The following is a 13,513-nucleotide window of genomic DNA, read 5'->3' as shown; positions in this document are numbered from 1 at the left end:
CCCGCGCTGCGCTGCTGCCGCCGGCCGCAGAGCTCTAAGCATGGCTCCGCCGTGGCAGCAGGAGGTTTTGGAGGCATAGGCAGTCACCGCTGGCACGATAATATGCAATTTCACTATACACGATTTTTGCCTTTACGCACTGCCTTTAGAATGTAACCCCCGCGTAAGATGCGACATTACTGTACTACAACTGTTGAGACCAGTGCAAATAATAATGAGCTAATACAAAGTCCTGATCCTGGAAACCTAAATTACCATGGATGAGTCAGAAGGAACACAAATATATCTGACAGTATACACAAAAGAGAGAAAATATTAAGGATGGTACAAGTGGATGTGTACAAGGATAATGTTTTCAAATTGAGCAAAGGAGAAATATAAGGCCAGAACCTTAATTGTGAAGGTAAAAAGGTCTTTACATAGTGGAATAATCTCATAAGGGATGTGATGGAAGTTTACATTCAGGTTATTTAAAATGAAGCTTGACAAGGCACTTGGGAACATAATTTCAGAAATAATCCTGCTTTGACAGGACTAGATGATCTGGTAGATCTTTTTAACATTTGATTTAAACAATTAAGTACTATATGGTACTATATTTCTAACACTGTATCTACTGAGAGGGCCTGAGCTAATGTCAGCTGAAGTGAATGAGAACCTCTCCTCTGACTTCACTGGAATTAGATTATCTGCATCACTCATTAGCTGTTTACATCTTGCCATGTATTCAGAAAGAGACTGAAATGGATACAAACTTCTATCAGGTATTTATGTATTTCATAGATTTCATAGACATTAGAGCTGGAAGTGACCTCGGAAGATCATCGAGTCCAGTCCCCTGCCCAAAGGGCAGGAAGTCAGCCGGGTTCATAGGATCCCAGCAAGATAAGCATCCAGTTTGCTCTTGAAGTTGTTCAATGTAGGCGCTTGAACCACCTCTGGTGGCAGGCCGTTCCAGACCTTGGGGGCTCAGACAGTAAAGAAATTCTTCCTTATGTCCAGCCTGAAACGGTCTTGTAGTAGTTTATGACCATTCGACCTAGTCGTCATCCCTTGGGGCGCTCTGGTGAACAAACGTTCCCCCAGATACTGGTGGTCACCCCTGATAAACTTATAGGTGGCCATCAGATCACCCCTGAGCCTGCGCTTTTCCACGCTAAAGAGCCCCAGGGCTCTCGGCCTGTCATCGTAGGGTCTGCTTCCCTGACCTCTGGTCATGCGCGTGGCTCTTCTCTGGACTCTCTCAAGCTTCTCCACATCCTTTTTGAATTGTGGAGCCCAAAACTGGACGCAGTACTCCAGCTGCGGCCTCACTAAGTATTCTAAGTGTCCATTATCCTTTACTTAGATTACTGTGAACAAATATTTTAGTAAGTCTGCAAACATTATAATATACCATATTCTTACTCTGCTTCACCTTCTCCACCATCTTCTCTATTGCCTTGATCCTGCAAACTGTTCTGCATGGGTTAACTCTTACTGGGTCCATTACTAGTCCCAGCTGTTTACTTTGTGGAGCAAGCTGGAGGACTAAGGGCTAAATATAAAGGTGATACATGCTAAGTCTGTTAACGTTTCACCACTGCAATGAATTATGGTACATTGCCTATAAAATTTAAAAGCCAGTTAGATTCAATTGATTTTATACTTACAATCAGGAGGCATTTTTTCAGTAAACAATTTGTAATATTCCTTAAGAAGTTCAAAATGTTCCTGGTTAACATTCTCTTGCAAAGTGGTATCTCCAAACCTAAAAGACCACAGAAAAATAATAAATATAAAAACCATTCTCTAAAACAGGGCCATCCATCTTCTGAGTGGCTGTGCCACACACCACGCAGGTCACACCCAGCTGCATGATGTGTGGGCCACATACCACACTGTACTGCACACATCCACCCTCCTCCCTGGCACAATGGGTGCACACCCACCCCTCTCTGAACTGTGGGAGCACCCTGCCCCACTGGCTGTACTGTCTCAGTGCCCCCATGTCCTGCCTGGCATGCCACATGGGTCTGCTGTGCTGTGTCGCACCACATAGGGTCCCTGGGTCATCTGTAGCTATCTGCCTGCAGACTATTCAGTCCTGCCTCTAGGGCCACCCCTAGGGGTCAGGCAGCAGGAGCCAGAGAAGGGAGTGGGAGCCTGGAGACTCCAGTGGTAGCAGCTGCCAGAGCAGTGGTGGGGAGTAGCACCCACACCAGGAACCCAGGGTCCATATGGGGTCAACCGTCTGCCAGTTGGATAGACCTGCTAAAAACAGATAGTCTCCCATTCTATTGATATCCCCAATCTAATCCAACTTCAGCTATGCCTTCTGAATGTAAACACTGAACTGAATTTCCTTTTATTTTCCAATAGTTGTTCAAATAGATGTTATGCAACAAAAAATTGTGACTAACCTCTGAATCTTTGCATTGTTCAGAAATATTACATCTAATATTACTTTCGTACACCTCTCCAACAACAGACAAACAAAAAAAAATCCACTTACTTTCATACTATTAATGCCCAAATCCTGCCACTCTGAAAAAAGCCAGAGTAAATCCATATTTTGCAAGGTTCCTCTGGATGTCTCAAATGCCAATGTTGCTTAAACAACATTAACTCTCTTATCTCAGTGTCTAGCTAAAGTCAATGGACGAACCCAGCCGCGATGGAAATTATGTCTGAAGGAGAAGGAATAAATCTGACAGGGCACAACAACAGCAGCACTGTCATCTGGCAGAGCTGCAAGTTTGTCCATCAAGTTGGGGTCCTTATGAACACTTAGGCTGTGTTTCCAAGCATTCCTTCTTATATCTACTACTACTTGCCAATAAACTCTGTTCAGTACTGTTGAACATAGCTTTACTACTGAGACCTGCATGCTAGATAACTGCAATTTACAGCATTTAGGCAAAAACTACTATGCAAGGTAAAAGAACTTCAGTCTTTCCACAATGCTTCTGCCCATTTTTTCAGCAATACAGGTTAATGAGAAAATATCATGCAAGTGCTCATTTTCTAGGTTCTTCCAAGAAACGTAATCAGCTTCAGGGTATCTGTTCTCATCATTAAGGATCTCCATGGCTTTGGCTCAAGCAAGCTACCTAAGACAATGCTTCTGTCCCCATAATTTCCCATGACAAGTATTTTGCAGAAACTACAGACTGTCTCTACCTCTTGAATGAAACTCTTAAGAGTGGAGATGGAAGAATCTTGGCAGTAAGCCCAAGACTATGGAACTTTTTTGGGGAAGATTTGAGAATAGCCTTAAGCTCCACTGCCTTCAGAATGACACACAAAACTTATTTTTTCAGTTGAGCTTTTCCATAGCAACTACAACAAAAAGAAAGAGAAGTCTGAAGAACAAAGGAGGAATTATAAAGGGGGCTAGAGAACAGAGAGAAGTGAGAAGAAAATGGATTAGAAATCAGTGAGTCTAATGTATGCTGTCATAATGTGTGGAAAGATCTTGGCCATTTGGTGATAAATGCAGGACAGAGTCCCAGACAGGAATTGTGCGGTTTTTCACATAGCATACTGATTGACCTCAGTCACTATTGCATCCATTTATTATCTAGTTATTTTTAAAGAGCTCCTCGCTACAATGTGTAGTCATAGTGCTGTGTGTGTAGTGGTTGAAATTAATCATGCACAAGCCTAGCTGTTTTAAGATTAAACTGCCGTACCATCATCCCTCCTGTCCATCTTTGCAGTGTCCACACAGGTCACAGTGGAACTATATTCTGAAAGTAGTGCCTATATGTCCAGAATTTCTGTCTAAAGCCTTGTACAGACATTCAGTTTCTTCAGGGAGAGTCACTGCAGGACTTTCCCAGGAGAAACCGTGAGTGTACAGATGTTCAGGTTTTTTCTCCCACAGTAAAAATGGCCATTCCAGGAGAAAAAATATCTGCAAACAGCCAGGGTTAAATCACTCCCATGAGAGTTTCTCCTGGGAAAGCAATGTCTGTACATGCTGTGGCTTCTCTCAGAAGAAAACATAGCCCTCTACCACACAGCGTGTCATTTGCAGGACTCTGCTACTCCAGCAGGAAACAGAACATGTCCCCTTCACTATCCCCACATTGTAATGCTTGCTGGGTCGGCCAATCAGGGCTGCCTTATGCACTGCTGCCATCTGTAACCAGGCAGACTAAGGCAGCCTGTAGAGGATGCTGAAATGTGTGCACAGGCCCACCTGAGCCCCCTTTCCTCCTCTCCCAGCTTCACGGTGTCAGCACTACAAGCTCTCTACCCTTGAGGGTCTCAGTATTCAAATATCTATGCATGCAGGTCTGGGTAAGTTTCTCTGCCAGGAGAACAAACCTGGGAGAATTCACCCAGATTATTTGTCTGCGTGTACACACCCCAATATGTTTTAACTGCTCTGTCATATATAAAGTGAACAGAAGAGTATCGGTGACAATAAATCATAAAAGGTTACATTGCATCTTAACATTTTGTCCCATGTTCTGTATGTTACATCCATGCACGTCACTAAAATAGACATTAACCATAAATGTTCAGATGTTGAACCTTGCTTATCGTTTTCTTAAATCAAATATATTTTCAAACATGCTTCATTGAAACTGCATATGTTTGGTTCCACTGAAATAACATTTACAATAAATAAAAGATAATTTCTATTGTTATTAATGTTTCCTCTTAGGATTGTTATTCTCCTGCAATACTTATAGGTAACCTTTTATTGAAAAACCAGACAGCGATTCCAATCTTAATTTCATATCTCAAGCACAAGTGTTAAGCCCTAAACTTCAGAGAGACCGGTAAACTCAGGTAAGATTCTAAACTCTGGATGTCTCGTATTTATATCTGTAATTATAGAACTGCTATTTCTCCATAAATTGATCTCACTGGATTTGCCTGATGGACATATTGCCTTAACTTCTAATTTTTTTTGCAGTATGATTTTCTTTCCTTTGTATACAGAAAAGAGCAGCACATCAATCATTTTAGAAAACAGTACCATCCTGCTTGTCACTCAGTGCTATAATTTGGTTGCCATCTTTGACTCAGACTTCTTTCTAGGTATTCATGTGCAGGTTATTTCTAAATCCTGCCAAATTCTTTCTGCAAAATATTTCTCTCTCTCCAAATGGCTAAAGCTCTCAACCAGGCTCTCACAATCTAGTATGTTGATTACAGCAACATAATTTCCCCTGGCCTTAGAAAGTGGAAACCTGCACTACTTATATCTTTTCAGGATACTTCTGTAAAGATCATTTTTGTTTCTTATTGATTTGCTTCCTACCAGTCTCATTTGTATCTCTCCACTAGTTTTGTGTTTTCTACTGCACCAAACATAAAAGCTACTTTACTTCACCTTCAAGGTTCTTCATCACCTACTATACCCAACCTAAATCCTCTGATTCATTACTAAGATGCTGAATCCTATCTCTGACTGGCCAATTATCCAGTTCCCAACTTGCTAAATTTTCATAGCAGCATCTTGTGTATCCTCCCATACTGTCCCCTCATGTTTGAGAAGAGTTCCCCATAAACATCCATTAATTTACCTCATTATATTTTTTGAATCCTCTTTAAACATTTTCTCTGCTAGGATGTGTACAAAAAAACTGACAACAGATATACTGCCAGTGTGCTAAAACTCCCATCTACTGGGCCAACCAATAGTTTCTCAATACTTCCTTCCCTTATCTCTCTCTGTTCATGTTCTTTCTTATCTCATATCTATATTGCAGGGACCACCTTTTTGTTTGGTGTTTGTATAGTGCCTAAATGCAGTGGGTCTTTGGTCCTTGGTTCCTAGGTGCTTCAGTTATAACAAACATGCAAACATAGGTAGGTCTGTCTCTCCTTTCTGGCAATCAAAGACCGCTGGTAAGAAATAAGTAACATTTTTCAGCATATAGTGCGTGTGAAATGGAGCAAATGGGTGGAGCTTCCTTTATTGGCAGCAGCTTCAGGATTGCCAGAGTATGTGTAGACACACCCTCTCTTTGTCCAAGTGTATATGTGAGCCCAGCAATACTAGCAGCAGGCGTCTTGGGTTATTTGATGTGATCCACAGTTTTTCTCCACCTAGGTGGGTGAAACTGACTGGAACTGCATAGTTGGATTAGGCTGAGGCACCAAAGTAGCTCAAGGGGTATATTAAGATCTTTTAAGTGGGCAAACATAATTAAGAATTTTAAGAAAATAAAACATCATCCCCCTGCTGCTATGACCCTATTGTTACAATAACCCATTACTACTTTGTTGATTCCCTTGGCTCATGAACCCTATACTATCAATTAATATGAGGAGTGTACCCTCCAAGGCCTGCAACCTGCCCACCTTTTTCAGCTTCACCTGTTATAGAGAAGTGGTTTGGGAATTTTCCAAATTAAGCTTTAAAGAGCCCTATTCTGCTCTTTGATATACTTTTGCAAGAGTGAACTAGAGCTATGCATGCACACTCCAGGAAAAAAAATGGACTTTAGTGATATGAAATAGATGAGTTGATTTTCTTTTTTTCTTTCTTTCTTTCTTTTTTTTTGGTAATTTTTTTCATTATTTTGTTTTAGTTCATACCTTGTGGGGTTTTTTTCTTTAACCTAATTTAGTAATATATCCCAAACTCACTGAGTTGGTACAAGGGCCAGTAATAACAAGGATCCTGTGTTATCCAGTGTGAGATCATCAAGGTTACCACAGCATGCTCAAGCAAAAAACTGAATAATGAACCTTCCAAAAGGGACTGTCGTACCTCTCTGCAAGCGTTTGCTGTTCATTGATTCCAATATTAAAGAGCACTGGGTACACATGGAGCAGCTTTCCTTCTTTAATCTCTTGTGGCAGCAACTCAAACATCTTTGCTGGAAGCTGGACTTCTATTACATAATGTTCTCTATGGAAAGAAAAGGAAAAATAAGAGATGGGAATTCATAGATCTCATAGGAAAGAATGGTTAGATTTAGAACTCAACTTTTCCACCAGTTACTCTCTGGAATTTTAAGTAACTTCTTTTCTGTTTTTTCAGCCCCCTCCCCTTATATCCTGGGGTGAGGCTAGAGCTGGGCAGAGAAATAGAAACTCTGCTTAAGGTCTGGAAGCACAAACTTTCCACACAATTAAAGCATCAGTGAAAGTAAAGACTTCCTGGTTAGACCTCCTCAGCAGCTCAGCAGCTGAAAGAGATCTTGGAGTCATAGTTGACTCCAAGATGAACATGAGCCAGCAGTGTAACGAAGCCATCAACAAAGCCAATCACACCCTAGGGATCATGGCAGCTGCAATTCATGATGTGGGGAGTAGGATCATGACAGGGGTTATGCCCCTGACCTGGGAAGTGGGGAGAAATGATTCTCTGGCTCCAGTGGTTTCCCTACGGCTCTGAGGCATCGGGATTGCCCCTGCAGTGATCTTCCATCCACAAGGGTTTCTCAGGGGTACCCCCATGGCTGGCAGCCCAACTGGGGTGTATGGGTCTCCCAGCCACAGGAACCTGTTTTTTGCTGACACTGGGGGGCCCCCCAGGATAGGGCTACCTTGTACTGGCAATAAAACATGATGGGATCTAATGCATGATCCCACAATTGTGCCTCCTGCCATGCATGTGTGGCATGGTAGGAGGCACAATTGCGTGGATTGTGCATTAGATCCCAACGTGCTTTTACCTGCACATATAGAGGGGGCCTAAGTCTAAAAGGAAAAAAAGAACCAGATAAGACTAATTTAGGCTTGCTTTATTTGGCTTCCCAGTCTGCTTGTATAGAAGGTTCTTTACATACAAACTTTTTCTAGTGCTATTCATTCTAGTTCTGCAGGCTTTAATTACTGTTTACTGAATTTGACTGTCAAATACTGCTGTATCATTATCATATTGTGGCAGAGCACCACTTGCTTGCCACTTAATGGCTTGCCACTTAATGGGCTGCTGCAGGCTACCCAGGAACCTACATGGTGAGCAGGGAAGCCATTTAAAGAGGAAGCAGGCTTCCAGGGAAGCCATTTTAAGAGGGAAGAGGTGTGGCGGAGCACCTTTGGTGCCTTCCACTTCAAGCACAAGAGCATGCAGCAGGGTAACCAGCAGGTGCGGGCCAGCCCTGATGAGGCAGTCACATGGCTGCTGGTTGGGCCATGTGATTGGAGGTGAGGACTGAGCAGCCTCCATTTTAGTTCAGGAATCAGGGCTGAGCCAGGAGTCTGCTGCTGGTAGCTGAAACAACAACACCCGGCTGAGCTGCTGCTCATAACATCTTGGAAGTAAGGGAGGAACTATGGGGACTGGCAGGAGGGTCCCGAGTCCCAGGAAGAAGGCTTAGGCCTAGAGAGCGCAAGGCCCAACCCAGAAAGGGGCCTTACAACTTGCTGGCCTATGCAGGGGCTAGGCAGGCCCTGATTAGATCAGGCAGGGGTGAAGCCAGGGGGCTCAAGTGAGCCCAGTGGACCTAGGCTTCTTGCAACTTTGCTGAGCTGCTGTCAGCCTGGCTTGAGGTGATGGCTATATAGTGGGGTCTAGAGGGGGACCCCCTCTGGAGTATGGAGGGCAGCGGCTGCCACACTGACCTTCTGATCCCACAACTGGTCAATGCAAGGGGGCCAGGGCCATAAGGCCAAAGGGCAACTGGGCCCACCACAAGGGGCAGGCCAGGGCTGCGGAGAGCTATCTGGCACCCCAACTGGCCTGGAGGTGGGGCCAGAACCTAAAAAGGCTGAAGGTCCTCTCAAGGGAGGGACACATCACAGCCAACAGAGGGCAGTCAGCATAATGGCTGTGATGAAGGAGGCCGCAATACAGCCTCTGGGGGGGAGAATTCCAAAAGGGGGTCAGTGTGAGAGATGGGCTTAGGAGAAAGAGCAGCCTAGGAACTACATCCAGGCTCCCCGATAAAGAATTACACTAAAGGCAGGTAGGCCTGCTTGGTCCTGGGTATGACCAAAAACTACCCTGCTGGGGAAGGATGGTCTGGTGAAATAGTGTCGGGGTAGTTCCCCAGAAATGCCAGGCCTGTTGCCTCCCCAGTGAAAGGTGGGTAGGAGTGCCTCAAAACCCCAGCCCCCACATCCTGGTGGGATACCCCAATGTAGGGACAGGCACGGGGGCAAGGCACATCTCTGGACACCTGAGCCCCATGGGGTGAAAGACCCTGGAGGCCCCAGTAAGGGGGGGCAGAGAGATAGACCAACTCCAGAAGTCAGTATGGTGGCCCACACAGAGTAGGGTGTGCTGTTGCGGCCTGAAGGATGGTGCTTTGGGGTGTAGAGTAGGGTTGCAAGGGCAAGCTGAAAGGCTCCACTGGAGGTGTTGAGTAGGGCTGTAGAGGCAGCCTGAGTGGCAGCACAGGGGCCAACCCCCATAAGAATGTGAACTTATGAAGTTGCCGAACGAGGGGCTGGGGGAGGAATTAGTCCAGTGTGAAGCACAAAGCCAGTGCCACATAGAGTAGGGTTGCCCAAATGACCCAAAGGGCTGCGTGTCAACTGGCCAGAATGAGAGTAGTTAAGCCTGATGGGCCAAGGGGGCTGCTCATGGAGCAGGGCGGGTTGAGAGTGGCCCAGTGAGGGGTAGTATGAAAGAGGCCCTGTGAGAGAGGGTGGTATGAAAGAGACTCTGGGAAGAGCAGAGAGTGTGAGCTGAGTGTTAGGGACCCTACAAGGGGCAGAGTTTGGCCCGGCCACAGGCTGGAGCTATGGCCAACTTATAATGCCATCTGCAAGGCATGGGACATAGTAAGGGAAAGGTGAGAGCCATATGTAAAGTCTTAGTCATCGGGGCATTAGGTGGGCAGCCTCCCACATTATTACAACCAGTATCATAACAATAAGGTGTGGCATGCAAGACCAGGCAGACTTCCCTAGACAGGTGGGTGGGCTGGTACTGTGACCAGGCTGCAGAGGTTGCCCCATGTCACACATTACGATGGGTGCATTTGAAAGACCTTGAGAATGTTGATTTGGATTTTTTCCCCCATCTAGGATGGAATTTCCTTAGTGGTACCATCTTTATGACTTCTTACATTTCCATTCTATTGCACAATGTGCACAAAAGCTGCACTTGCAATCCCTTTGTGAAACGCCACTGAAGAAACATAACAGGGCCAAAGAGTGACACTGAAATCAGGTGAGAGAAAAACAAGCACTGACATTCAGAGGACTAATTAGAGACTAATTTAATGCTGTTTTACAGGTTCTATGGGTGCCTATACACGTGCAGTGAGGCTGCTCTGACGTGCCATAATTACAGCGCGTCAGAGCAGAGGCGATTAATTGAGTCTGTTGGAGTGTGGTAATAACTGTGCTCCAGCAGACTCCAGTCTCACATGTATCAGCGTTCCCAAGTTGAAAAATGGTGGCAGGGGTGCTCTAACTAAAGCTTATTTGATGAGCTTTAGTTAAAGCACCCCCCACAGCCATTTTTCAGCGCAAGGATACTGATACATGAGATGCTCTGGGTGCTTTAATTAGAGCAGCTCCCCCCCAACTCCTGGACCATAAATACCCGCTGGGTCTATTTAACTAAGGAATGGTAATAAAACAAAAATGCTTCCTTGTCAAGTAATTTTTCTCTTTTTATAGCTAGATTCATTCTAGATAGGCTTAGTGGACTTAGGTTGAGTTAGACAACCATACAACTACATTTCCCAGAGAGTGGACACTATAGCATAAAATCGTTACAGAATTCTTATCACATAATATTTTCTCTTGAAAACAGAAAAAACAAGTAGTTTAAGGGAATAATAATAAAACATAACAGTACATTTCAGCAGTAATAGTTTAAATTTTGGAATTATCTATTTAAAATTAATATTCTTTGATGAATATAAGTGATCACGCATATTGCTTCCCACAATTTGACTTGCCTAACGGCGTAACAACACAATAATGATAACAAGTGTTAGTTGAAATTTTTACAGTACACTACCGTGTGATGCTTCAAAGTTCAGATGCACAATAAAAAAGAACATTGCTGAGAGATTTTAAAAAGAAATTGTAACTACTTTTATTTATAATAACTCCTTGGCACTTGAACTGAAATGTATTTACATTAAGATATTTAGGGTCAGCCACATACATATTTTTCATTAGTATTGTGCTCATAAGATTGATTTGTTTTTAGGCACAGAAACTTGTGCTTAAGCATTTCCCTTGATAACAAATTACAAATAAGTACTGTGACTCTGCAAGCTCTTTTATTACAGAGGCAGATTAATTTCCTGACTTGCATTTCTGCAGTGTGGGTTTAAATCTCATTTTAGAAGGCCATGCTGCATAGGAATTAACCAAAAAAGGGGTGAGTTGTTTTTAGAAAAGCATTTATTTTTAACAGCAATCAGAAAAATGTTAATTTGTCCACCACTTCTACTCTTTACATTTACCCTCTTCTATCTCCTTATAGATATTATGTCATCATATCTAACTGGATTGAGCCTTAGGAAAATTAAACCTTCTTTCCTTCTGAACTGAAATCACCAATTCCTTTCTCTGAATCACCTTCCAGTAAGTACAGTATAGTAATCACAGACCATAACTCTTCTTCCTAAAGACTGACTGCTCCCTCAGTCCATAATGTCTTGGGCAGCTTGAAGCTTATGTCTGTTTCAAAACCTGGACCTCCAAGTGTGACAGTTCAATGTACTCCAGTAATGGCACCAGGCCAATAGTAGTGGCTGTTGATTTTTTCAAGACTTGATGTGAATGATTTACAAAGGGTGAATTTCTTCTGATTAGGACTTAACTCAACATACCATAATTTTTCTTAATTATTCCTGATGTCTTGCCCATCGTGCGCTGATCTTCCTAGCTATTTATTTCAATCCCTTCTCGGAAAGCTCAGGCTATGAGAGTGAATTGTCAGAAATAATTAAGAAAAACAGTGGTGTATGCCCCCATGACAGAGGAAATACATCTTTTCTAAAAAGTTGCTGCTTTTAGCTGAATTTAATTTACAGTCATCTTAAGAATTATGGTACTATTAAGGAAATGATTTCTGCAAAAGTAAAAACATTTGGAGCTTCAGACTGTGATAATAATGAAGAGAGAGAAAAATGTTCATCGCAGGCAACATATCCTTTTTAATTCCTTTATGTCACGGGCATTATTACAGCATTCAATTTATGTACAGTACTCCAGGGCAAGTAATTCGAGAAGCATAATGTATTAGTGGGTAAAGTACAGGTGTCCTCGACTCTGCCTGTATGATCTTAGGCTTTATTTTTAAAAAGCATCCATTAATTTGGGACATCTCATTCTGAGTTCACAACTCAAGATACCTCAGGCCTGATTTTCAGAGATGCAGTGCCATGGGTCCAAGTGAACTGAATGGTAAGAGAACTCAAGAGTGTCTCACTCTGAGACCTCACCTTTGAAATACCCATAATTAGAAGCCACTTTTGAAAATGTTGATCTCCACAGCTCTCTGCACCTCAGTTTCCCAATGTGTTGGGGACAGGAATACAGCTCATAACTCACAGAGATAACATTAGGATTACTATGTATTAACATTTGAACGCTGAGATCCTTAGCAGGAAGGCACTATGAAGCCCTACTTATTACCTTTATAGTTTCATAGTAGCTAGGGTCAGGAGGGACCTGAACAGATCATCTAACCTGACCCCCGCCACAGGCAAGAATGAATGCTGGGTTCACAAGACCCCAGACGGGTAATCATCCAACCTCCTCTTGAATTTGCCCAAGGTAGGGGCAAGGACCACTTCCCTGGGAAGTTGGTTCCAGATTTTGGCCACCCTAACTGTAAAATATTGCCTTCTGATCTCCAACCTAAACCTGTTCTCCATCAGCTTATTACCATTGTTCCTTGTCATCCCAGGTGGTGCTGGGGAGAAAAGGGCTCTGCCTATTTGCTGTTGATCCCCCCTGATGAGCTTGTAGGCAGCCACCAGGTCCCCCCTCAGCCTCCTCTTGCTGAGGCTGAACAGGTTCAGGTCCCTCAGTCTCTCCTCGTAGGGCCTGTCCTGCTGCCCTCTCAGCAAGCGGGTGGCTCTCCTCTGAACCCTTTCCAGGCTGGCCACATCCCTTTTGAAGTGCGGCGCCCAGTACTGGACGCAGTACTCCAACATTGTGGCCTGACCAAAGTCGCAAAGAGGGGGAGTATCACCTCTTTGGACCGGCTTGAGATGCACCTTTGGATGCATGATAAGGTATGGCTGGCCTTGGTGGCTGCGGTCTGGCATTGGCGGCTCATGTTCATCTTTACAGGTCCTCCAGAAAATTATTCATAATTCCATTTACTTCAGGAAAATCACACTTGCAGATTTCCAACATAAGGAAACACAGAAAGAAGAGAAGCATTAACTGAATTCCCACTTGATTTTACCACCAGCATGTAAAGCTACACAGCTCTAAGGCTCTGGCTTCAGAAAACAGCGCCTACTTACCGCCTTCCAGTTATAATAGGCAAGAAATCATCTGATTTGGCTTCTATGATTTTAAACATTACATTTTGTAAATCTGAAATGCCCACAACCATGTCTTCCAGCATTCCAATTTCTTCACCTATGTAGAAAAATTTGAAATGTTAACAGATGCTGATGTGTCTGAC

General features: G+C 43.6%; 1 protein-coding gene across 1 annotated transcript in view; it reads right to left on the bottom strand.

Annotated features, from left to right (window-relative positions):
• INPP4B (inositol polyphosphate-4-phosphatase type II B) overlaps positions 1-13,513 on the bottom strand; it is a 554,084-nt gene that overhangs the window by 77,847 nt on the left and 462,724 nt on the right. The window contains exons 21-23 of the mRNA XM_025212602.1: positions 13,350-13,467; positions 6,719-6,859; positions 1,653-1,750 (exon numbers count right to left, since the gene is read on the bottom strand). Coding sequence (XP_025068387.1) covers positions 1,653-1,750; positions 6,719-6,859; positions 13,350-13,467 — 357 coding nt within the window. The remainder of the gene's footprint in view (positions 1-1,652; positions 1,751-6,718; positions 6,860-13,349; positions 13,468-13,513) is intronic.

The sequence above is a fragment of the Alligator sinensis genome, unplaced genomic scaffold (genome assembly GCF_000455745.1).
Source record: "Alligator sinensis unplaced genomic scaffold, ASM45574v1 scaffold833_1, whole genome shotgun sequence".
In the NCBI taxonomy this organism is placed as follows: domain Eukaryota; kingdom Metazoa; phylum Chordata; order Crocodylia; family Alligatoridae; genus Alligator; species Alligator sinensis.
The sequence above is the reverse complement of the archived record's forward strand: the minus strand, read 5'-3'. Positions and strand labels throughout refer to the sequence as shown.